This window comes from Somniosus microcephalus, chromosome 21 (assembly GCF_052327205.1).
Source record: "Somniosus microcephalus isolate GS21.2 chromosome 21, FLI_Smic_1.0, whole genome shotgun sequence".
Classification (NCBI taxonomy): Eukaryota; Metazoa; Chordata; class Chondrichthyes; order Squaliformes; family Somniosidae; genus Somniosus; species Somniosus microcephalus.
Window position 1 is genome coordinate 31961644 of NC_141007.1, and position 23453 is coordinate 31985096.

At 43.3% G+C, this 23453-nt stretch overlaps 1 protein-coding gene across 1 annotated transcript in view; it reads left to right on the forward strand.

Annotated features, from left to right (window-relative positions):
• The window catches only part of LOC147102690 (dynein axonemal heavy chain 9-like), a 394408-nt gene that overhangs the window by 90839 nt on the left and 280116 nt on the right, over positions 1-23453 (forward strand). Inside the window, exons 11-14 of the mRNA XM_085963406.1 lie at positions 731-854; positions 4088-4230; positions 12787-12948; positions 13780-14013. Of these exons, the coding sequence (XP_085819532.1) occupies positions 731-854; positions 4088-4230; positions 12787-12948; positions 13780-14013 (663 nt within the window). The remainder of the gene's footprint in view (positions 1-730; positions 855-4087; positions 4231-12786; positions 12949-13779; positions 14014-23453) is intronic.

A 23453-nucleotide genomic window follows, 5' to 3' on the forward strand; every position in this document is an offset into this window, starting at 1 on the left:
TGTGGTCAGCCTTGGCTCAGTGGTAGCACTCTTGTCTCTGAGTCAGAAGATTGTAGGTTCAAACTCCACTCCACAGAATGGAGCACAAAATGCAGTACAGTACTGAGGGAGTGCTGCATCATCAGAGCTGCTGTCTTTTGGATGAGATATTAAACTGAGGCCCTGTCTACCATCTTTCAGTTGAATGTAAAAGATCCCATGTCACCATTTGAAGAAGAGCATGGGAGTTCTCCTTGCATCCTAGTCAACATGTATCCATCAACTAACACCAATAAAAACAGATTATTTGCTAATTTATCTAATAGCTGGATCTTGCTGTGTGCATATTTTGGCTCCCACATTCTCTACATAGCAATAGTAACTACACTTCACAAGTACTTCATGGCTGTGAAGTGCTTTGACATGTCCTGAAGATTTGAGAGGCACTATATAAATCTTCTCTTCTTCTTAGGCAGTCCCTCAGAACCGAGGATGACTTGCTTCCACACTAAAAATAAGTTCTCAGGTGACTGGTGAGTCAAATGCAGGACCTACAGTCTCTGTCACAGGTGGGGCAGACGGTGGTTGAAGGGGCAGGTGGGTGGGGGTGCTTGGGTTGACGTGCACGCCTTCCGCTGTTTGTGCTTGGCTTCCGCTTGCTCCCGGCAGTACAAGTTCTTTCTTAAGCAGTCCAATAAGATAAATGGCAATCACTGCACCTTTGTTAATAATCTGGCTTCTCCCTTTACAGGTTGACCTTGCTAATCTGTACTTAAAGGCTGGGGTCAAGAATGTGGGCACCGTATTCCTAATGACAGATGCTCAGGTAGCTGATGAAAAGTTTCTAGTGCTTGTGAATGACCTGCTGGCATCAGGTGAGGCATCTTGTTCTTTCGAAGGAAGGTACATGCTCTTTTTGAAATGTTTTCATCCTTTTATACATCCCTTTCCACTTTATACTACCACGTACCAACTTTCCAGTCGAGAATCTACAATTTTGTTTTAAGTGTTCAAAGCGATGTTAATATTAATCATAATTTTTTGTAAAAGAATGTGTTCTTTTTAACGTAAGGGAGAATTTGGAATTCTCTAACCCAGAGGGCTGTGGATGCTCAGTCGTTGAGTATATTCAAGACGGAGGTCAATAGATTTTTGGCTACTAAGGGAAGCAAAGGGATATGGGGATAGTGTGGGAAGATGGAGTTGAGGTAGAAGATCAGCCAGGATCTTATTGAATGGCGGAACAGGCTTGAAGGGCCGAATGGATCACTCCTCCTCCTATTTCTTCTGTTTTTATGTTCTTATGATTGTGAGCCTCCCACTTTAATCAATAATAACATGGACCAACAAGTTCCTTGCTACAGAGCTTGCTTAAGAATGGTAACGTAGAACAAATTTAGGGTTATTGGAAATTCGGAGTTGACTGAAAAATATATATACAGGAAACTCTTTTTTATCCGGCACCGACGGGACCGGTGTGGTGCCGGTTGATCAAAAAGTCCGGATTACAGAGAGGTATATTTGCCAAGGTACGAGAGCCCCGTACACAGCCACAGGTGCAGGAGCCCCGGTTACACGGCACTTGTGCAGGAGTCCCGGTTACATGGCCACAGATCCAGGAGTCCCTGTTGCACGGCCACAGTCGCAGGAACCCCGGTTACACGGCTACTAAAATATATAGTAAAACATACCTGAAGCTACACCTGAATTTTGCCGGTTAAGAGAGATTTTGGATATTTAGGTGCCGGTTAAAAGAGAGTTTCCTGTACCCTGAAATTAGGCTCTTAAAATATTAGTGTACAAATGCTCAATGCGCCTCTATGAAATGTTTTTGCCCGGTATTTTAACAAAAGTGTTAACCCGTTTACAATAAACTGTTCAATGTTAAAATCATGCACAGAGCAATTTCATGTGAAACTGTTAAGTAGGTGTATACTACAATTGGAAGAGACTCATTTGAAGGCAATAGAGAAGATAATTAGGGTTGGAGTATGTACCAAGCTGGAATATAATTGAGGAGATCTAATGAGGTCCTGAACCCTGGGAGGGAAGATTGAGTGGTTTGTGAATAGTACCTGAACCAGAAATGACATTATGCATTGGTTAATATGTAGATAGATGGGTAGATAGAGAGATTAGATCATAGATGGGTAGTGGTAGCAACAGGACCGTAGAATCCACCTTTTCTTTAATGTCTACTTTGATTGTTTTCTGAAGATGGTGCCAATTGTTATATTGTGAGAAGATAATAATTTACAACAGTTGGCATTGAAATCCTAGAATCTGTTACATCACATAGTGGAAAGGTCCACAATACAGGAACATTATTGCTACGGTTATCCTGGGAAGTGATTTGATACTACAGGAAACTTTGTGATATCCGGCACCGACGGGACCGAGCTGTTGCCGATCTATCAAAACTGCCGGACATACAAAGTTAATGTTGAAGCATACGGAGGTTTTCATCTCCGTATCTGACAACAAACACTGTTGCTTAACAACAGCTTCTAAACAGTCGGCTGCAGCTGCAAGCGTCTCTAGCTGAAGCTGTTGCTTTAGCTACAGACCTTGCAGTGCCTGACTGGGGAAAAAAAAGCAACGAGAACTAAAAAAACTTATAGAAAACGGCTCCTGATTTTTGCCGTTAGATTGAGTATTCCGGACATATAACCTCCTCGCATTAAGCTACTTGACCACTTGATGGTTCTAACATGTCATTTCCCAAGGCAGCAACCGTTTCTCTTGTGCAATAGTAGCAATCTCTGAGAGAAAAACATTTTTATTTTAATGTAAACAAAATACTATAACTGTAATAATTTCATACAAAGAGCCTGATCAGAAAGGATTTCAAACCTTGAAACTCCATATGAAACAACGTATTCAAAGAGCCCAGGATGACTTTGGTAGTTTCTCAATAGCTCAGTGACACCAACAGTACATTCATTCATAGAAATACATAGAATATACAACACGGAAACAAGCCATTCAAACCAACCAGTCCATGTCAGCATTTACCCTCCATGTGAGTAAGCAGTTCTAATCATATTTACCCACCTTGTTCCCATAACACTTCAACCCCATTCTTTTCAAACATTCTGGGAGTTGTATTTCATTGGTCACACATGGAAACCAGGTAATGAAAAGAAATACATCTCGCAGAATGTTATGTGCATTTATAATGTGTTCCTGGTGCCTCAAAAAGCTTCATAGTAAGAACATGCAAAAATGACGGGCAGGAAAAGACCAGCTGGTCCATCAAGTCCACTGCACTCATGATGGCTGGAGCTTCATGACAAGACACTTCCTGCCCTTTCCCCACCGCAGCCATGCAATCTCCTGGGAGAGGGAAAAAACAACCCCGGAGCCAATAAGGAAAATAAAACTCTTCAAAATTCTCTCCGATCCCCTTAGACAGTCGAAACCAGTCCAGGAGATCACATTGATCATGCGTACATTATCTGTTAATCCACTTAGCTTTTATAAGATGCGATCTCTGCCCCAGCAAAGAACTGGTCGAGTTCCCTCTTGAAGGCATAGATCTGTTAAATTTTAGTGAACTTTATGTATGGCAATTGAAGAGATTTCCAGGTACGTGCAAATGCAATTGTTTGGAGGAATGAAAGTGATGTGCTAAGGGAGTAATGATTGTAGTAAACACAGAGAAACCTGAATTGTGCAGCTTGTTCAACCTTCACTGATGTGACTGTGTAAGCAGAGCTAAAATTGTATTAAATTTTATTGGTAAATGACAGCGGCAATGAAGTAGGCAGTTTGAAATGTCAACACATGCATCACTTTGATTTGTGTGACTTCTATTCTATCTCCGGTGCTGTGTCTGTAAGGTGCCCTTGGGCAGAAAGCCATTGTAAATTAACTTTCCACCCTAACTGGGTATCACCTGCATAAATATCTTCCAATAAATAGCTATATGCAAAATGCTTTTACTCCCCCAGCAAAAATCTTTGTACCGAATGAAAAATGGGCACTGCATAATTTCTATTAACTCCTCAGGAATGTATTTGGATTTTCTTTTGTGAAGTATCAATATTGATGATTATTGAACACTGATTTATATGAATTTCCTAATGGACTTTCCTGCCCCCACCAGGCGAAATTCCTGACCTGTTCCCCGATGAAGAAATGGAAAATGTCATCAACAATGTGAGGAATGAAGTAAAAGGTCAGGGATTGATGGACACCAAGGAGAATTGCTGGAAATTCTTTATAGATCGTGTCAGGAGGCAACTGAAGGTAATACTGAACGAAAGGAAGGGATAATCCTTTTCCAAAGTGGTCCCAGTGATTAAAAGTAATCATATACGATAGCAAAATACTGCAGATGCTGGAAATCCAAAATAACAACAGAAAATGCTGGAAAAACTCAGCAGGCCAGGCAACATCCGTGGAGAGAAATTAGAGTCAATGTTTCGGGTCAAAACCCTTTATTAATATTTTTTATTAAAAGTAATCAGTTTGTTCAAAGGCTGAGAAGATCTAGCAATATTGGTTTAATGATTGATTTGCCAATTCTTGCTACTAAAAGAAGAAACTACATAGAAACATAGATACATAGAAGATAGGAGCAGGAGTAGGCCATTCGGCCCCTCGAGCCTCCTCCGCCATTCAACGAGATCATGGCTGATCATCCAAATTCAGTACCCTGTCCCTGCTTTCTCCTCATATCCCTTGATCCCTTTAGCCTTAAGAAATATATCCAACTCCTTCTTTAATATATTTAATGAATTGGCCTCCACTGCCTTCTGTGGTAGAGAATTCCACAGGTGCACCACTCTCTGGGTGAAGAAATTCCTCCTCATCTCTGTCCTAAATGGCTTACCCTTATCCTTAGACCTTGACCCCTGGTTCTGGACTTCCCGACCATCGGGAACATCCTTCCTGCATCTAGTCTGTCTAGTCCTGTTAGAATTTTATAAGTTTCAATGAGATCCCCTCTCATTCTTCTAAACTCCAGCGAGTATAAGCCCAATCGACACAATCTCTCCTCATAACGTCATTCCTGCCATCCCAGGTATCAGCCTGGTGAATCTTCGCTGCACTCCCTCCATGGCAAGAACATCCATCTTCAGATAAGGCGAACAAAACTGCACACAATACTCAAGGTGTGGTCTCACCAAGGCCCTGTACAACTGCACCAAGACATCCTTGTTCCTGTACTCGAACCCTCTTGCTACGAAGGCCAACATACCATTTGCCTTCTTAACCGCCTGCTGCACCTGCATGCTTACCTTCAGCGACTGGTGCATAAGGACACCCACGTCTCGTTGCACTTCCCCTTCTCCCAATCCATTGCCATTCAGATAATAATCTGCCTTCCTGTTTTTGCCACCAAAGTGGATAACCTCGCATTTATCCACGTTATATTGCATCTGCCATGCTTCTGCCCTATCACCCAACCTGTCCAAATCATACTGGAGTTTCTCAGCATCCTCCTCACAGCACACACGCCCACCCAGCTTTGTGTCATCTGCAAACTTGGAGATATTACATCTAGTTCCCTCGTCTAGATCATTAATATATATTGTGAATAACTGGGGTCCTAGGACCGATCCCTGCGGTACCCCACTAGTCACTGCCTGCCACTCGGAAAAAGACCCGTTTATTCCAACTCTTTGCTTTCTGTCTGCCAACCAGTTCTCTATCCAAGTCAATAGCTTGCCCCCAATCCCATGTGCCTTAAATTTACACGCTAATCTCTTATGCGGGACCTTATCGAAAGCCTTCTGAAAGTCCAAATACACCACATCCACTGGTTCTCCCTTATCTATTTTACCAGTTACATCCTCAAAAAATTCCAGTAGATTAGTCAAGCACGATTTACCTTTTGTAAATCCATATTGACTTTGTCCGATCCTGTCACTATTTTCTAAGTGCTCTGCTATTACATCTTTTATAATGGACTCTAGCATTTTCCCCACTACCAATGTCAGGCTTACCAGTCTATAATTCCCCGTTTTCTCTCTACCACCTTTTTTGAATAGTTGGGTAACATTAGCTACCCTCCAATCCATGGGTACTGCTCCAGAGTCTATCGAATTTTGGAAGATGAGCAGCAATGCATCTACTATTTCTAGGGCCACTTCCTTAAGTACCCTAGGATGTAGATATTAGGCCCTGGGGATTTATCGGCCTTCAATCCCATTAATTTCCCCAACACCATTTCCCTATAAACACTGATTTCTTTCAGTTCCTCCCTCTCATTAGATCCTATGGGCTGGATTTTCATTCAGAAGTCGGGAAGGAGGCGGGACTACAACTTTCGGGTTGTAGTCCTGCCTCCATTGAGGTGCGGCCAATCCACTCGATTTTCACTTGATTGACCTTGTTGAGCCCGCCCAGTGGGCTCAGCAGGCCAATTAAGGGCCACCCGGCAACAGGTGACGTCACAGACTGAAATTTCATCTGTCAAGACATGTTGACAGATGAAGTATCAGTGTTTCACAGCTGTTTGAAGCTGTCAAACACTGACAGTATTACTTCTAACCTGAGTCCTTCTACACAGACACAGTTAGAAATCTCACCGGCACTGAAAGCTGCAGGCTGTCACTTTTGACAGCTCGCGGCCATTCTGCTTTCTGTGCCGGCTGAATGATGGATTCCCGAAACGTAGAGGAAGGAAGGCTGTAAAGTTAAGTACAGGTAATTTAAACTTCTTTACACACTTTAGACACACCAAACACACTTACCTTTGCACTCATGCACCCATCACTCACCTGAACACTGACATTTCGACCCCTCCAAGTTCTTCAACCCGACGGCCCGACTCCTCTAACTTGCCGTGGTTTGGAGCCATCGGGAATCCCACACGACAACCTTCAAAATATGGATTAAGCTAAAAACTGCCTGTTAACTACCTGTTAACAGGCAGTTAATTGGCACTAATCCCTTCCCGCCTCGGGTCGGCGGGTCCCAGTGCGGGGCGGGTACCCGCCTCCTTTGAAACTTACATGGAGGCGGGTTTTGGGCGGGATGGTGTCGGGACCCCCGAATTCAGGATTTTAGCCCCCCGCACGCCTAAAAGCCCGCCTCACGGCACACTGAAAATCGACCCCTATGTTCCCCGACATCTCTGGGAGGTTATTTGTGTCCTCCTTTGTGAAGACAGAACCAAAGTATGTATTTAATTGGTCTGCCATTTCTTTGTTCCCAATTATAAATTCCCCTGATTCTGACTGCAAGGGACCTACGCTTGACTTCACCAATTTTTTTCTCTTCACATATCTATAAAAACTTTTACAGTCAGTTTTTATGTTCCCTGAAAGCTTACTCTCATACTCTATTTTTCCCTTCTTAATTAAACCCTTTGTCCTCCTTTGTTGAATCCTAAACAGCTCCCAATCCTCAGGTTTACTGCTTTTTCTGGCCAATTTATATGTCCTCTCCTTGGATCTTATGCTATCCCTAATTTCCCTTGTTAGCCACGGTTGAGTCACCTTTTTCCTTTTATTTTTATGCCAAACTGGGATGAACAAATTCTGTAGTTCATCCATGCGATCCTTGAATGTTTGCCATTGCCTATCCACCGTCAACCCTTTGAGTGACATTCCCCAATCAATCCTACCCAACTCGTGCCTCATACCATCATAGTTTCCTTTATTTAAATTCAGGACCCTAGTCTCTGAGTCAACTACTTCATTCTCCATCTTAATGAAGAAGTCTATCATATTATGATCTATATTAAAACTAACAAATGTTTTCACAGTTGAAAATAAGTATTACGTTGAGTACTGGTGTGAGGAAATTGGAATTAAAAGGAGGAATGTTTGCGTTACTTTGATCAAATAGAGAGTCACTTTTGTGCAGTAAAAACAGAATATGCTGGCAGTGCACAATGGGGTATGTTAGCACCTGAAAGATGAATGGTACTTTTCTGATGAAGGATTAAAACATTGTGCGACAGGCCTATTTTCCACACTGGATTCTCCAAGTGAGGAGATTGCCAGTTTGTGCTAATTTATCGACAGTTTGCATTTGCTGAGAACTGGGTTAATATTGTCCAAAAGCAAAACACTCCTTCCAGGTGAAACAGCGATTTACTTCCCTGGTCCACTCCTCAACACCCCCTCCCCTTCCCACGGCACCTTCCCGTGCAAGCGTAGGAGATGAGGCACCTGCCCTCCTACCTCCTCCCTTCCCACTGTCCAGGGCCCCAAACACCCCTTCCAGGTGAAACGGTGATTTACTTATACTTCTTGCAATCTAGTATACTGTATTCGCTGCTGACGATGCGGTCTCCCCTACATTGGTGAGACCAAACGCAGAAAGGGTGACCGCTTTGTGGAACACTTCCATTCAGTCTGCAAGCGTGACCCCCGAGCATCTGGTTGCCTGTCATTTTAATTCTCCGCCCCATTCCCACTCTGACCTCTCTGTCCTCGGCCTCTCATACTGTTCCAATGAAGCTCAACGTAAGCTCGAGGAACAGCACCTCAGCTTTCGATTAGGCACTTTACAGCCTTCTGGACTCAACATCGAGTTCAACAATTTCAGACCATAACCTCTGCCTCCATTTTTTTGGATGATAGCTGTTGGTAATGGTTCTGTTATTCCCATTTACAGCTCCTCTAGATCCATCTTTTGTTTCTTTACTTGCCCCATTACCATCTCCTTTTGCCTTGCACCATCATCCCTTTTGTCTCTTAACCTCTCCTGCCTTCCACCCTATCACAGACCTTCCCTTTTTTTCTTTCCTCCCCTCCCTCCTTTCCTGGCCTCTGTACTTACTTAAAGCCTATTACATCTCTAACTTTTTCCAGTTCTGACAGAAGGTCTTCGACCTGAAATGTTAACTCTGTTTCCCTCTCCACAGATGTTGCCTATCCTGCTGAGTATTTTCTGTTTTTATTTAAGATTGTCCAAACTCATTTCATATAACACCCTTATAGCCAGCAGAAATAAAGGACTTCCATCCAATCAGTCAGGACCAGATATGAACACTAGTACGATAGCAAAATACTGCAGATGCTGGAAATCCGAAAAAGGGTTAGACCCGAAACGTCGACTCTAATTTCTCTCCACGGATGTTGCCTGGCCTGCTGAGTTTTTCCAGCATTTTCTGTTGTTATTCCAGATATGAACAGTTTCCACAGATGAAAGGATTCCTCATACAAAGAAAGTCTAAGCTGAAGTCTGAAGCCTACACCAAACTACACACAGGTTTATGCAGAGTTCTAGCAAACTTGAATATACTTAGCCTGAGCTGATTCTTGGTAGTGCTTAAAATGTCACTATTAGTAGGTAGAATGTACATGACAAAAAGGATTGGAGGCTCAATTTGGACTGTCAATTTAATGTTCTGCAGTATTAATGTTCTGCCATCAGATGCCATTATCCATTATGCCATTCATCCAAAGACATTCAAGGGCAAACCCTAATAACTGAGCCATGTCTTTCTCTACTTTGAGTCTGTGAATCCAATGTCCGATTGCTGAAAGTAGGATATGAACATCTGAATGCACTCCTTAGTTACAGATTCCAAAACATAGACCTGGATTTTGGGGTGGGTAATGAGGGCGACCTGTCAACGTTTGTCGTCATTACCCCTCTGAAACTGACCCTAACTTCAGGATTTAGCGCGCACGCGGCTAAACTCAGAAATCCTGGAGTTGCAGTCAGTCATTCACTGCTTCAACACTGGCTGCGCTGTGGACCCTCCCCTCCCCCCTCCCCGCTCCCCATAGCCGGCAATCAGTGAAATCAGTGAAACTGTCAAAAACTTCCGCTTTTCCGTGCTAATATCTCTGTTAAACACTCCATTAAATGTTGAGCCTTGTTGGAATAGGTGTAACTGGGGTTTTAACAGCGTATTGACTGCTAAACAACCGTTCTGGCCCTGAAAAACGAATAGCCCGGAAATTCGTGTCTCCACGGGTGAGTACGCACAGGATACTCACCCGTAAGCCCAATGGAAGTGCTGGTTTTGTGCATGCACTGTGCATGCGCGGGAAACCGGCACTTCCGTTCCCCTGAAAGAAGGGGTTAAGAGAGGCAGCGCGTGCGCATCGAACTTAAGTTTTTTTTGCAGGTTTTCCCGGGAAGGTAAGTCTCCAGGAGTTACACATGTAAAAAGCAGTCGCGAGGCCTGCTTTTTACAAGCTAAGTGGTGAATTAAGTAAAATTAAAACATTTTTTCCGCAGGTTTATTATTTTTAAATACTTTAAAGAAAGGTAAGTTTATTTTTAGCCCCATTAGAAAATAAAATTATTTTTTTGAAAAATTTAAATTATTGTTTAAAATGGTTATTTCATGTAATTTATAGTTAATTTAAAAAATGTGATTAAAAAAAATGTATTTGAAGATTTAGTGATGTTTTGGGGCTTATAGTATTTATAGGTTTGACAGCTCTTCCTGTCAAACTTATGAATGAAGCATTCCCTGCTACCATTGGCTCTCCATGGCCCACGTGATCCCAGGGAACGCATCGAACTAACTGCGCCCCTGGGATACGCAAGCACTGCGTGCCGGCAGTTGGAGGAGGCCCAGGATCGCAATTCCACGGGGGCCACAGCTCAATGGCCGGCGCGCAAGGTAAGTGCAGGTCGGGGGCTTGCACCTGCGGGAAGCCCCCGACCCGAATTTCCGGGCCAATATATTTGTGGAATGACAAATTTCTCCATCATGATAAAAAGTACTAGATTTTTTTTTTAAATGAGCTGGTTCATGATATTTCAGCTTCTACCGATGTCCCAATCTTTATTTCGCTCTCTGTAACATTTTTAAAAAGTGCAGATAAATCAGTGCTATTTTATTTCCTGGTTTGCTGCCTGTGATTGGCTGCTTAGACAGCTTGGTGACGTCACTGCTGCTCTACGCTAGGAATCTCCTGTTGTCTGCGCTACAATCAATGACACGTCGAGGAAGCTAAAGTTCTCGCCACAGAGATCGTGAGATCTCCGTGGGCAGCTTTCTTCGAGGCTATCGGCGTCACTTCGCCGCTGACCACAAATCACTGGTTAGAGGTAACGCATTATAACAGAAGTGTTAATCCATCCACAGCATATATGAGCTGAGAGTTGTTTATCTTAGCAATGTTTTCACTTTCTAAGTTCATTCTGACCAGAGTTCTCTTAAGAAGACACTTTGTGGAATGATTTGAGTTTAGCAAATTTCACTGCTAACTCCAAACGCACAAGAAGAAGGGAATTAAATGGATAACATTTTGAAAATAAAAGTTGTCTATCCTAAGTTTTGTAAGTGGCAAAGGTTTCACATTATGAAAATTATCTATCCACTGCTGCTGGATTTGAGAATCCATGGACTCACAACTAATTTCAGCACAGCCAATGTCTGTACCAAGCACGGCCACAGTTAACTCAAAATAGATTGTATTTTATATTAAAGTCATATAAGGTCTTAAATGCTTTATTTTACTTTATCAAGTAAAAGATTTAGGGGTCTTGCCTCCCAATGCCAAAACTGATGGAGCTCAGATGAAGTTTAATTCTTCTTTAGAATGAGAAAAACCAAGATGCAGCGTTCCCTTCGTTAAGTCTTGCCACATTTGTGAGTGAGGCCAATGATAGTCACACTGTGACAGGATTTTTCAGGAGAATTATTGTGACCCAGGGTCGCAAGACTTATCCAGCTTTCATCAGTTTGGTGCTTTCAGGTTGTCATTGATTTATGTCATAGCTTACTGAAGAAGAACTTGATTAAAGTGACTGGCCTGAGGTGTCTGCTGGGTAAAGTTCCATGTACATGCCTGCAGGGTTGTCACCCTGGAGTATTGGGGTTAATTTTTTACTGCAGAGTGAATCGGCAGACTTTGGCAAACCAACACCATTTATCTCTTCTATGCTTTTAATTTAGGATTATAGCTATAGGATTACACAGATGACTACAGTTAAGTGTCTATCCAAGTTTGTCACGAAGAAACATCCTGGTATCTGGAATTTCTCTCTTGGCTGTTGCTAACTGATTCTACAACTGACACATAGAGAAAGATGGATATCTGACATTGAGTGAAAGTCATAACTTGACTGGGGAGGTTTTCAGATTACAGCCTGAACTGAGATTGAAGGAGGGGTTCATTTATAACTATCACCTAAATCATCAAAATTAGACAATATAATAATCACTCTATTCTTATTTTCCTACCATATGCAATGACCTTTATGTCAGTATAATCAGTTTTGGGCCCTCCTGCACCTCTCTGTGTAGATGCCGAGTGCCAGTTTACCCTGTGGCATTGACGTGGTGACGTTCACACTGAAAAGGCAATGTTAATGACAGCGAGTTTACACAAATTACTTGTAGTTGATTACTGGGAAAATAATATAGCCGTTATATATTTTTGAAAGGATAAATTACTTGTAATCCATGAATTTGAAACAGAAAATACAGGGAAAAAAACAGCTTAGCTGCAGGGAAACTTCAGAGTTTGCAGTGAAGTCAGAGTGCTTCCTCCTAACTATGTAGAGTTCTGGTTCAGTAACAGTACTGGAGCCTATCCACTACCTGTGATGTAAAAGGGAATTGAAGACTGCTAGCCTTGTCTATCAATCAGTCTACTTCTCCCAAATGGAACAAATGGTCATATGTTATTGTATAATTTTTGAATTTGTTCTGTTAATATGTTCTACATCACTGATCCAAAACTGGGAAATGGTGTTTGCATAAATGTAAAAATTAATGAGCAGTGACTGTCTTTAAAGCTGTGCAGCATTAAATCCAGACTAACCATTACTATTGGATCAAAGACACTGGAAACAACAGCACATCTTCCGTGGCTAGAATCACGGTACATACTTGTTAAACACAAACAATGACTTGCTGCTGTTTTCTCTTAGGTTGCTTTGTGCTTCTCACCTGTCGGTAACAAGCTGCGTGTTCGCAGTAGGAAGTTCCCTGCTGTCGTGAACTGCACTGCAATAGACTGGTTCCATGAGTGGCCTCAAGAGGCTTTGGAGTCTGTCAGCCTGCGCTTCCTACAGGAGACTGACAACGTTGACGTAAGATGCTCATGAGTAGTTACGCAATTAGTGAAATCCATTTGAGTGCTTTGTACGATCGGCGCTACAGTTTGGGCTTCTTCTCAGCAGCTTTCCCGTGTTTAGAGTTGGATGACATGTTTCCATAAGCAGACCAAGTCACTCATGAACTGAAAGCTGCATTTTTATTATCTACCATGGAGGGGTCATTATAGCCCAGGCCGACCAATTTATCCGGAACTGTAGTAAATTCCGCTGGGGAATAGTTGGAATGTTCACTGCATTCTCCTGTCACCTCAGAAGGTGGAGCGATGGACCACTAATTTTCCATTTTCCACCATTAATTTTCCACTATTAATGTTCCATTTTCTCCATTAGATTAATTGGGTAAAGCAAAGGTTTAACATCGCGGGTGTTCTGTTTATCTGGGTTCTGGTACACCACAGTCTTCTGTAAGCTGTACTGAAAGTATGGCACTGTTCTACAGCAAACAATTGGAATGCCAGTATTTTAAAAAATTGAACAGGAAGGCTGTGCTAATTATTGCCCAAATTTATTTTACATTTTTCGTGACAAACTTATGATGCCTCAAACTCCTTCAGAGTGCTGCTTGGAAATGGTGCTGTCCTGCGATTTAAAAAAAACCCATGCTGTCTGTAGTATATATTTTGACAAAACAGGGTGTCTTCTGTGGTTGTGAGCGGATTGTGCATGGGTTTGTGAATGCCAATCACTTAGTAGTTTTGTCCCTTATATGATAATATTTCAACTGACAATGTAAATACTCTACCTCATGTCACTAGAAGACATTGTCATAACAAGTTTCTCTCACAACATTACCCTTTTCTTTAGCCTGCAATAAAGGAATCTGTCAGCAAGTTTATGGCATACGTCCACACCTGTGTCAATGAGACATCCAAGTCCTACTTAGTTAATGAGCGGCGCTACAATTATACCACACCCAAGTCCTTCCTTGAACAGATCAAGCTGTATCAGAGTCTGCTGACTAAGAAGAGCAAAGAACTTACTGCCAAGATGGAGCGTTTGGAGAATGGACTGCAGAAATTGAACAGCACGTCAGCACAGGTAAAGCACAGCTCCAATAAGCTTTACCAGCAAAACCAGGAAGGTTCCGCCTTCAGACCAGTGGTAGGTGGGCTGCTTCCAGTGTTGCATTCTTTGCAAGTGAAGTCACGTACACCTGAGAAAGATGTACTGAGAGGGAATCGGAAAACTGTACCAGTTCTATACTAGGCAGCTGTTCGTGCATGTTAAAGAGGCTGGGGCGTGAGGTATCCTTTTTTGTAAATACTTAATTTCTGATACGTGGCGGGATGGGATGCACGATGTTGTCAATCACCACTACAATCATATTTCTATTTTACATCCAATTTTTAAAAATGCGTTGCAAAAGCTTCCATTGGATCAGATTTAAGGATTAGTTCAGTGATCCCGCACTCCCAGTGGGTAGTTGCAGTTAACATAGGCTGGAGAATTGGTCAACAATGTTTTAGCCCTGTCTCTGATTTGTGCTCCGCAGGATTGTGAAAATGCCCCTACAGTCAGGGACCAAGGACAAAAGCAGAGATTTTCCAAGGAAGCTTTTCCGTGATTGGAACCTTCCCAAACTCACTGAGGAGTCAATAATTCTCCTTTGATGTGAAATAGAAAGTCGAATGCACAGGTTGTGTGTTTCTGGTTTGGCCTGCCTTGTTTCTGACACATCATATGCTTAAAACTTAAATCTCAAGGGGAGCCTCCAATCAACATGAGCATGTTTTAAGTTTCCCATGACTCATCTTGATATATCATTCAGAGAGAGTAGAAAGCTGCAGCCTTTGCAGATTACAGATCAGACTATAGACAAAAATAATCAAATACTGTGAGGAACGTGATGGCTTCTCTACAGCTAGGAAGATGGAAGGACCATTGTTTAAAGGAAGTTGTGAGGCTTCATTAGTGGAGGTGTAAGGGGGTTGTGAACCTTTGGAATTCTCAGAGGGTTGTGAATCTTTGGAATTCTCTGCCCCAGAGGGCTGTGAATGCTGAGTCTTTGAGTACATTCAAGTCTGAGTTAGATAGATTTTTGGACTCTAGGGAAATCAAGGGATATGGAGATTGGGCGGGAAAGTGGAGTTGAGGTCAATGATCAGCCATGATCTTATTGAATGGTGGAGCAGGCTCGAGGGACCGTATGGCCTACTCCTGCTCCTATTTCTTATATTTCTTATGTTCTTATGTAAATGTTGAAAGGGATTATGGACTTTTGCTTGACTACCACTTAGAGTCAGGGGCAGTTCTTCAGAACTTTCCTTAATGGGATCAAGCATGTCAGGTGGAACTTTAACAAAGCAGATTATGCATAGTCTGTGGCAATGGCAGGCTTGATGAGCCAAGTGGCTTTGTTCTGCAAAAAGACAGGGTTCCTGGTTTAGCTTGAACATATTTAGAACAGAAATACAAAAGCAAAATACTGCGGATGCTGGAAATCTGAAATAAAAACAGAAAATGCTAGAAATGCTCAGCTGGTCAAGCAGCATCTGCAGAGAGAGAAACAGAGTTAACGTTTCAGGTCGATGACCCTTTGTCAGAACGTTCTGACAAAAGGTCAATGACCTGAAATATTTTGAACAGAACTCGGGCAAAATGTCTTTACTCAAAGGGGGAATTTTAATGCCACTCATTCAAATTTTTGGGGAGAATATTCTTAGTTTATTCGATTTTGAAATAAGATTTTCTGCAGTAAGTTGGTTATTTTTGACTGGGTAAGATAGTAACTTTCTCTGAATGCACTGCATACATAATGCATTAATACAAAGCCACCCAAGCTAGGTAATTATTGATTCCATCATTGCTTGTCGTTTGCTTGGCTGCTAAAGTTGATAGGATTTTACAAATGTTGCATGAGATCTGTACTTGTTTATAAGATCTGCCCGATGATCTGTGACAGCAGCACATCAGATATCAAGGCACGACATTTTTTTCTATGGTTTAACACAGTTACCTCTAGCAGCCTATGCACCGTATGTGAGTGCAGCTGGCGGAGGGATAACCAGTCTCTTCTGTTAGCTGCGCACTGCAGGATAAATAAGCTCAGCTCCCTTATCCCGTTGGTGTTGTAGATCGTTAATTCTACAACCGGGATAAAGGAGCTGATTTTACTAAAGTGAAGGTGACAAGCCCAATCCTGCACGTTTTCTGCCTGTGGGACTAGGGCTGGCTCCATGCTTTCATCAGGGCCCTACAGAATGGGCCCTTGTGTATAAAAGCAGACGCCAACACACCGATTGAGATCTTGTCCCCCACGGTGAATGTTAAAGCAAGGGAGTAAAACTGGATGCAGTATAATCCTGAAAGTAAGAAGGCCTGATGACTCTCTCTGATGCTGGTCTGGTTTTGACATCTTTGTTTAAAAGTGGTTTATCCTGCCATTCTGTGTTAGTCAGATTATTTTTTGAATAGCAATAGATTGAGAGAAGGGGAAGTGCAAAGAGACCTGGGTGTTCTTGTGCACCAGTCGCTGAAGGTAAGCATGCAGGTGCAGCAGGCGGTTAAGAAGGCAAATGGTATGTTGGCCTTCGTAGCAAGAGGGTTCGAGTACAGGAACAAGGATGTCTTGCTGCAGTTGTACAGGGCCTTGGTGAGACCGCACCTTGAGTATTGTGTGCAGTTTTGGTCGCTTTATCTGAGGAAGGACGTTCTTGCCATGGAAGGAGTGCAGCGAAGATTCACCAGGCTGATACCTGGGATGGCAGGAATGACGTATGAGGAGAGATTGTGTCGATTGGGCTTATACTCACTGGAGTTTAGAAGATTGAGAGGGGACCTCATTGAAACCTATAAAATTCTGTCAGGCCTGGACAGACTAGATGCAGGAAGGATGTTTCTGATGGCCGGGGAGTCCAGAACCAGGGGTCATAGTCTAAGGATAAGGGGTAAGCCATTTAGGACTGAAATGAGGAGGAATTTCTTCACCCAGAGAGTGGTGAACCTGTGGAATTCTCTGCCACAGAGGGCGGTGGAGGCCAGTTCATTAAATATATTCAAGAAGGAGTTGGATATATTTCTTAAGGCTAAAGGGATCAAGGGATATGGGGAGAAGGCAGGGACAGGGTACTGAATTTGGATGATCAGCCATGATCTCATTGAATGGTGGAGCAGGCTTGAAGGGCCGAATGGCCTACTCCTGCTCCTATCTTCTATGTTTCTATTTTAAAATAACTTGCACCATAATATGATTACATGCCCACATTGCTGCTATTCACCTTCTCCCCCTCCAATATTTTATATTTCTTTTAGGCACTTCCCTCTTGCTCTCTGCCCCTTCCCATGTATAAAACCATGTTCTAACATGCATGATGCAGCTCGCAGGTGCCATATAGCATTATGACTTTGTGAAACCTACCTCGTCCATTACCTCAGTGGCTTACAGCCTTCCTGTGTGTATAACCCCGCCCACCGGAAAGGTTAACACTCGCAGGCGATCTTTTACAAATTTTGGCACGCTCCCTCGGACCCCCATCCTAAGTTCTGAAAGACAGTGTCAGTGATCCAAAAGCAAACAGTGCTATCACTGCAGAAAACCCTTTTATAGTTGTATGCAGCAGCAGAAATAATATCCCAGTAAATCAACAAATAGCGAAAGATTCCGCAATCTGATGGCAAATGGACAGAAATTTGCTGATCTTCCCTGGGATCTCCTCAAAGACCTCTTTGCTTCCAGGAATCCCAGTTTACGAATCTGTGCATGGCGGCCACTGGGTCCACCACATCATTAGCTTTGCGCTGAGTAAAATTCAAAATTAATTCACCATCTCTTTCCCTTTAACCATTGATCTCAATAGACTTAAACAAGTATTTTGTTTTTGCCAGTCGAGCTGCCTACCAGTAATAATGTCCCATTGGACAGACGTGCCTTGAAAATAGGCCCTTTGAATATGTATGAATGCTGAATGTGCATATTCGTTTCCCTTATCTTCACTATTTTAATAGAGATATTAATAGGCTTATTTTAAATGGGCTAATGCATCCATCAAAATAGCGAGCAGAGGAAATGTATATCGACACATTAAGTGTTCATATATTAATATTTGAAGAGCCTAATTTCAAGGCAGTGAACTCCAGCTGCTGTGTGTTTAAATAACAAATGAAATTGCAACTCTGTACAGCTTCTAAAATTAGTTTGTTAAATTGTTGTTGAAATTCTATAAAACGGTATTATTTGGAAATGTTCGAACAACATCTGGAGGTGCTTGTGATAAACTAGATAAAGGAAAATCAATATTTCCCATTGCAACCAGTCACAAGATACATATAAATGGAGAAGGCAAGCTTCGCTCAGCAATCCAGAAAGATCATACAGCTCCACGATCAAGTATCCAGCTGTTCCTTAAATTATTCTGCAGTAGTCCATCCAAGCATTGATCAGTTTTTCTTTGAAGAAGATCTTCATGACATCAGTCCTGAATTAACCTTTCACTAGTTTGAACCTGTGCCCCTTCACTTACTTCGTGAAGTAGTGTTGCGGGTTCAGTTGGCTCATACCATTTACCACCTTGTGAACATCTACAAGGTCACCTCTTAGTTGTTTCCTCATTACCCTCACAGGGGAGTCAAGGGTCATGGGGAGTGGGCGGGAAAGTGGAGTTGAGGCCAAGATCAGATCAGCCATGATCTTATTGAATGGTGGAGCAGGCTCGAGAGGCCAAATGGCCTACTCCTGCTCCTATTTCTTATGTTCTTATAACTCAGTCTTTCAAAGTCAGGGATCCGCCTTGTGGCTTTTCACTGGAATCCTTCCAAGGTTTGAATGTTTCCCTTGTGTATTGGTGAAGAACTAAACTTAATACTCAATGGGGGAAAAATTGGGTGAGTAGTGCCACCTGTTAGCGCCTAAAGAGGCAGTCAGTGGCTGTAGCGCCACTGGCTGCGCCTCCCGCGATATTCAGCAGGGGCGCTAATGGTGGCGTTAGCCATTTGCGCTGCGCCGCCACCGATGACGTCATCGGTGTGCGCAGTGCCCCATTCACGCCCCGTTCGCGATATTTGGTAGCGAACGGCGCAGTTGCGCCGTTCGCTACCCGCGCCCGGTTCACGGGGCCTTGCTGTGCCGGCAGCGGCGCAAGTTAAGGTGGAGGTGCAGGGTGGCCGCCTTTTTCGGCGGCCACCTGCCAGCACCTCCGTCCCCGGCCTCCTGACGCCCCCCCCCCCCCCCGCGGCATTGCCGGCTGTTTCCCGAGAGCCCGGCACTTCTCCTTGGTGCCGGGCTCGTTTGTCAGCACTCGCGAGCGGGGATCACGCTGTTGCAGACCCCTCCACCTTAACAATGGGAGGAAGGCCTGCAGTACCGCAGCGTGCCGTGCTGCAGCGTGTGGCGCTGCGACATGTTGCGCTGCGATATTCAGTTTCAGTGCCCTAAGAGGGACGTGGAGCGCCTCAAGCCTCACCCCGTCTCCCTCTAGGGGCAATGAAACTGAATATCTGACGATCGCTAAAGCCTCGAACGCTGCGCTAAATCCTGCGCTCAGGCAACTTTGGCGCCACTTTGGCGCCCAACCCAATTTCTAGGCCAATGTGATTTATGTAACACTATGGGGGAGAAATTCGGTATCGCCCCGTTTGGGGCGCAATTATCGGCCGGGCGCAAAGTTTAGCACCTGGCGCTAATTATTGCCTCCGACTGCAAACTTGGCTTCTATCGCCCCTGGAGGTGATTTGAGCGCTAAATCAGGCGCTACACACCTCTCTTAAGGCGCTAACGCCAAGGAGCGAGGCGCTATCTCAGAGCGCTGGCGAAGCTCAGGTGATGTCAGTCAGCAATGGAACACAGACAGACTGGAGCCGGCCAGTTCTTAAAGGGGAGGGTCGATCCTGCTCTCCATCCACACCCTGCTCATTGCAGCCTTGAATCTCGGTCTGGAGAGACCTGTACATCAAATCTGCTGGAAAGAACAATGGAGGCGCCCAGGGAAAGAGCTCAGAGTGCAGCCCCCACAGTCTCTTCTAAATCGATGCAAGGAAGGTCAAATCAAAATGAACCTGCAAAGTGCAGCTCATTACCCAAAATTCCTTCACACAGCGTTGAATCTCTCCAGAAGTCTCTCTCTCTCTCTCTCAGAATGTGTGGTGCAAAAATGTCGCCGACAAAAAAAGGCAGGAAGCGGTCGCCTTTAAATAGCACTCCCCCAGTCCCTTCCCGACTGCAAAACGTTCCCCTCAACCTGTCGTTGCTAGCGGCAGGCAGTGAGGCAGGGGGCGCCACTCAACTACCGAGGCGCTGCACGCTCGACTGACGTCACGACCTGCGGGCGCAGGAGATCGTGGCGGTAGTGTTTAGCGCTGTCGCAAAATGTCTGGTCAATTTCACGAGCGGCGCAAACATCGCTGCAGCCGAGCACTAGTTGCTTTGCGCCCCATTAGCGCCCTCTTAGTAACCACATTTTTCCCCCTACATATATATAAATAATATATGTACAGTTCAAGCACAACTATATTGTACTGGTCTTAGCAATATAATTCAGAATTCTCTTAGCTTTGTTCATTGATGCTGTGGAGTGATTGGACATGTTGAGCATCAAGTCTGTTAAATAAGAACATAAGAACATAAGAAATAGGAGCAGGAATAGGCCACTTGACCCTTCGAGCCTGCTCCGCCATTCAATAAGATCATGGCTGATCTTGGGCTCACTCCACATAACCCTTCACTCCCTTATCTTGCAAAAATCTGTCTATCTCCACCTTAAATGTATTCAATGACCCAGCCTCCACGGCTCTCTGGGGCAGAGAATTCCACAGATTTACGACCCTCTGAGAGAAGAAATTCCTCCTCATTTCAGTTCTAAAAAGGTGACCCTTTATTCTGAAACTGTGCCCCAGCATTCTAGATTTCTCCACGAGGGGAAACACCCTCTCTGCATCTACCTTGTCGAGCCCCCTCAGTATCTTATATGTTTCAATAAGATCACCTCTCATTCTTCTAAATTCCAATGAGTATAGGCCCAACCTGCTCAACCTTTCCTTATAAGTCAACACCCTCATCTCTGGAATTAACCTAGTGAATCATCTCTGAACTGCCTCCAATGCAAGTATATCCTTCCTTAAATAAGGCGACCAAAACTGTACGCAGTACTCAAGGTGTGGTCTCACCAATACCCTGTACAGGTGTAGCAGGACTTCCCTGCTTTTATACTCCAACCCCATTGAAATAAAGGCCAACATTCCATTTGCCTTTTTGATTACTTGCTGTACCTGCATGCTAACTTTTTGTGTTTCATACACAAGGACCCCCAGGTCCCTCTGAACTGTAGCACTTTGTAATCTCTCTCCATTTAAATAATAATTGGCTTTTTTATTTTTCCTGCCAAATTGCATAATCTTGCACTTTCCCACATTATACTCCATCTGCCAAATGTTTGCCCACTCACTTAGCCTGTCTATATCCCTTTGCAGGTTCTTTGAGTCCTCTGCACAACTTGCTTTCCCACCCATCTTTGTATCATCCGCAAACTTGGCAACATTACACCCTTCCCTTCATCCAATTCATTAATGTAGATTGTAAATATTTGAGGCCCCAGCACTGATCACTGTGGCACCCCACTAGTTACCGTTTACCAACCGTAAAATTACCCATTTATCCTGACTCTCTGCTTTCTGTTAGTTAGCCAATTCTCTATCCATGCTAATATATTACCCCCAACTCCGTGAACTTTTATCTTATGCAGTAACCTTTTATGTGGCACCTTATCAAATGCCTCCTGGAAATCCAAATACACCACATCCACTGGTTCACCTTTGTCCAGCCTGCTCGTTACCTCCTCAAAGAACTCCAGCAAGTTTGTTAAACATGATTTCCCTTTCATAAAACCATGTTGACTCTGCTTGACTGCAGAATGATTTTCCAAATGCCCTGCTACTGCTTCCTTAATGAAGGACACCAGCATTTTCCCAACGACAGATGTTAGGCTAACTGGTCTATAGTTTCCTGCTTTCTGTCTCCCTCCTTTCTTGAATAGGGGTGTTACATTTGTGGTTTTCCAATCCGCTGGGACCTCTCCAAAGCCTAGGGAATTTTGGTATATTGCAACTAATGCATTCACTATCTCTGCAGCCACTTCTTTTAAGACCCTGGGATGCAAGCCATCTGGTCCAGGGGTCTTGTCATCATTTAGTCCCATTATTTTACCAAGTACTATTTCCTTAGTGATAGAGATTTTCTTTAGTTCCCCCTCCCTGTGGCCCCTTGATTATCCATTATTGGGATGTTGTTAGTGTCTTCTACCGTGAAGACAGATACAAAATATTTGTTCAGAGACTCTGCCATTTCCCCGTTCCCCATTATTAATTCCCCAGTCTCATCCTCTAAGGGACCAACGTTTACTTTAGCTACCTTCTTCCTTTTTATATACCTGTAGAAGCTCTTACTATCTGTTTTAATGTTTCTTGCCAGTTTACTCTCATAATTCATCTTCTCTCTCTATTATTTTTTTAGTCATCTTTTGCTGGTTTTTAAAAATTTCCCAATCCTCTGGTCTCCCACCAATCTTAGCCACATTGTATGCCTTCGTTTTCAATTTGATACCATCCTTTACTTCCTTAGTTAGCCACAGATGATGCTCCCTTCTCTTAAAATCTTTCTTTCTCACTGGAATATAGTTTTGTTGAAAGTTATGAAATATCTCCTTAAATGTCCGTGACTGCATTTCAACTGTCTTACCCTTTAATTTATTTTTCCAGTCCACTTTAGCCAGTTCTGCCCTCATGCCATTGTAATTGCCTTTGTTTAAGATCAGGACCCTGCTTTGCGATACAACTTTCTCACCCTCCAACTAAATTTGAAATTCAGTCATGCTATGATCACTCTTTCCTAGAGGATCCTTTACTATGAGATCATTTATTAATTCTGTCTCATTAAATGGTACCAGATCCAAGATAGCCTGCTCCATGGTTGGTTCCATTACCTACTGTTCTAGGAAACCATCATGGATGCACTCTATTAACTCCTCCTCAAGGCTACCATGGCCAATTTGATTTGTTCAATCAATATGGAGATTCAAATCACCCATGATTATTACCGTACCTTTTATACAGGCCTCCATTATTTGTTGATTTGTACTCTGTCCGACAGTATTGCTACTGTTCGGGGGTCTGTAGACTACACCCACCAGAGACTTTTTCCCTTTATCTCCACCCAAACTGATTCTACATCTTGATCTTCTGAGCCAATATCACTTCTCACCACTGCACTGATCCCATCCTTTACCAGCAAAGTCACCCCACCTCCCTTTCCTTTCTGTCTATCCTTCTGAATTGTCAAATACCCTGGAATATTCAGTTCCTAGCCCTCATCACCTTGCAACCACGTCTCTGTAATGGCGATCAGATCATACCTATTTGTATCTATTTGTGCCGTCAACTCATCTATCTTGTTACGAATGCTGCGTGGATTCAGATATAACGCTTTTAACTTTGTCTTTTTACCATTCCTCCTTGTTTTGGCCCCATTTTCTGTTGCACTCTTATTTTTAAAC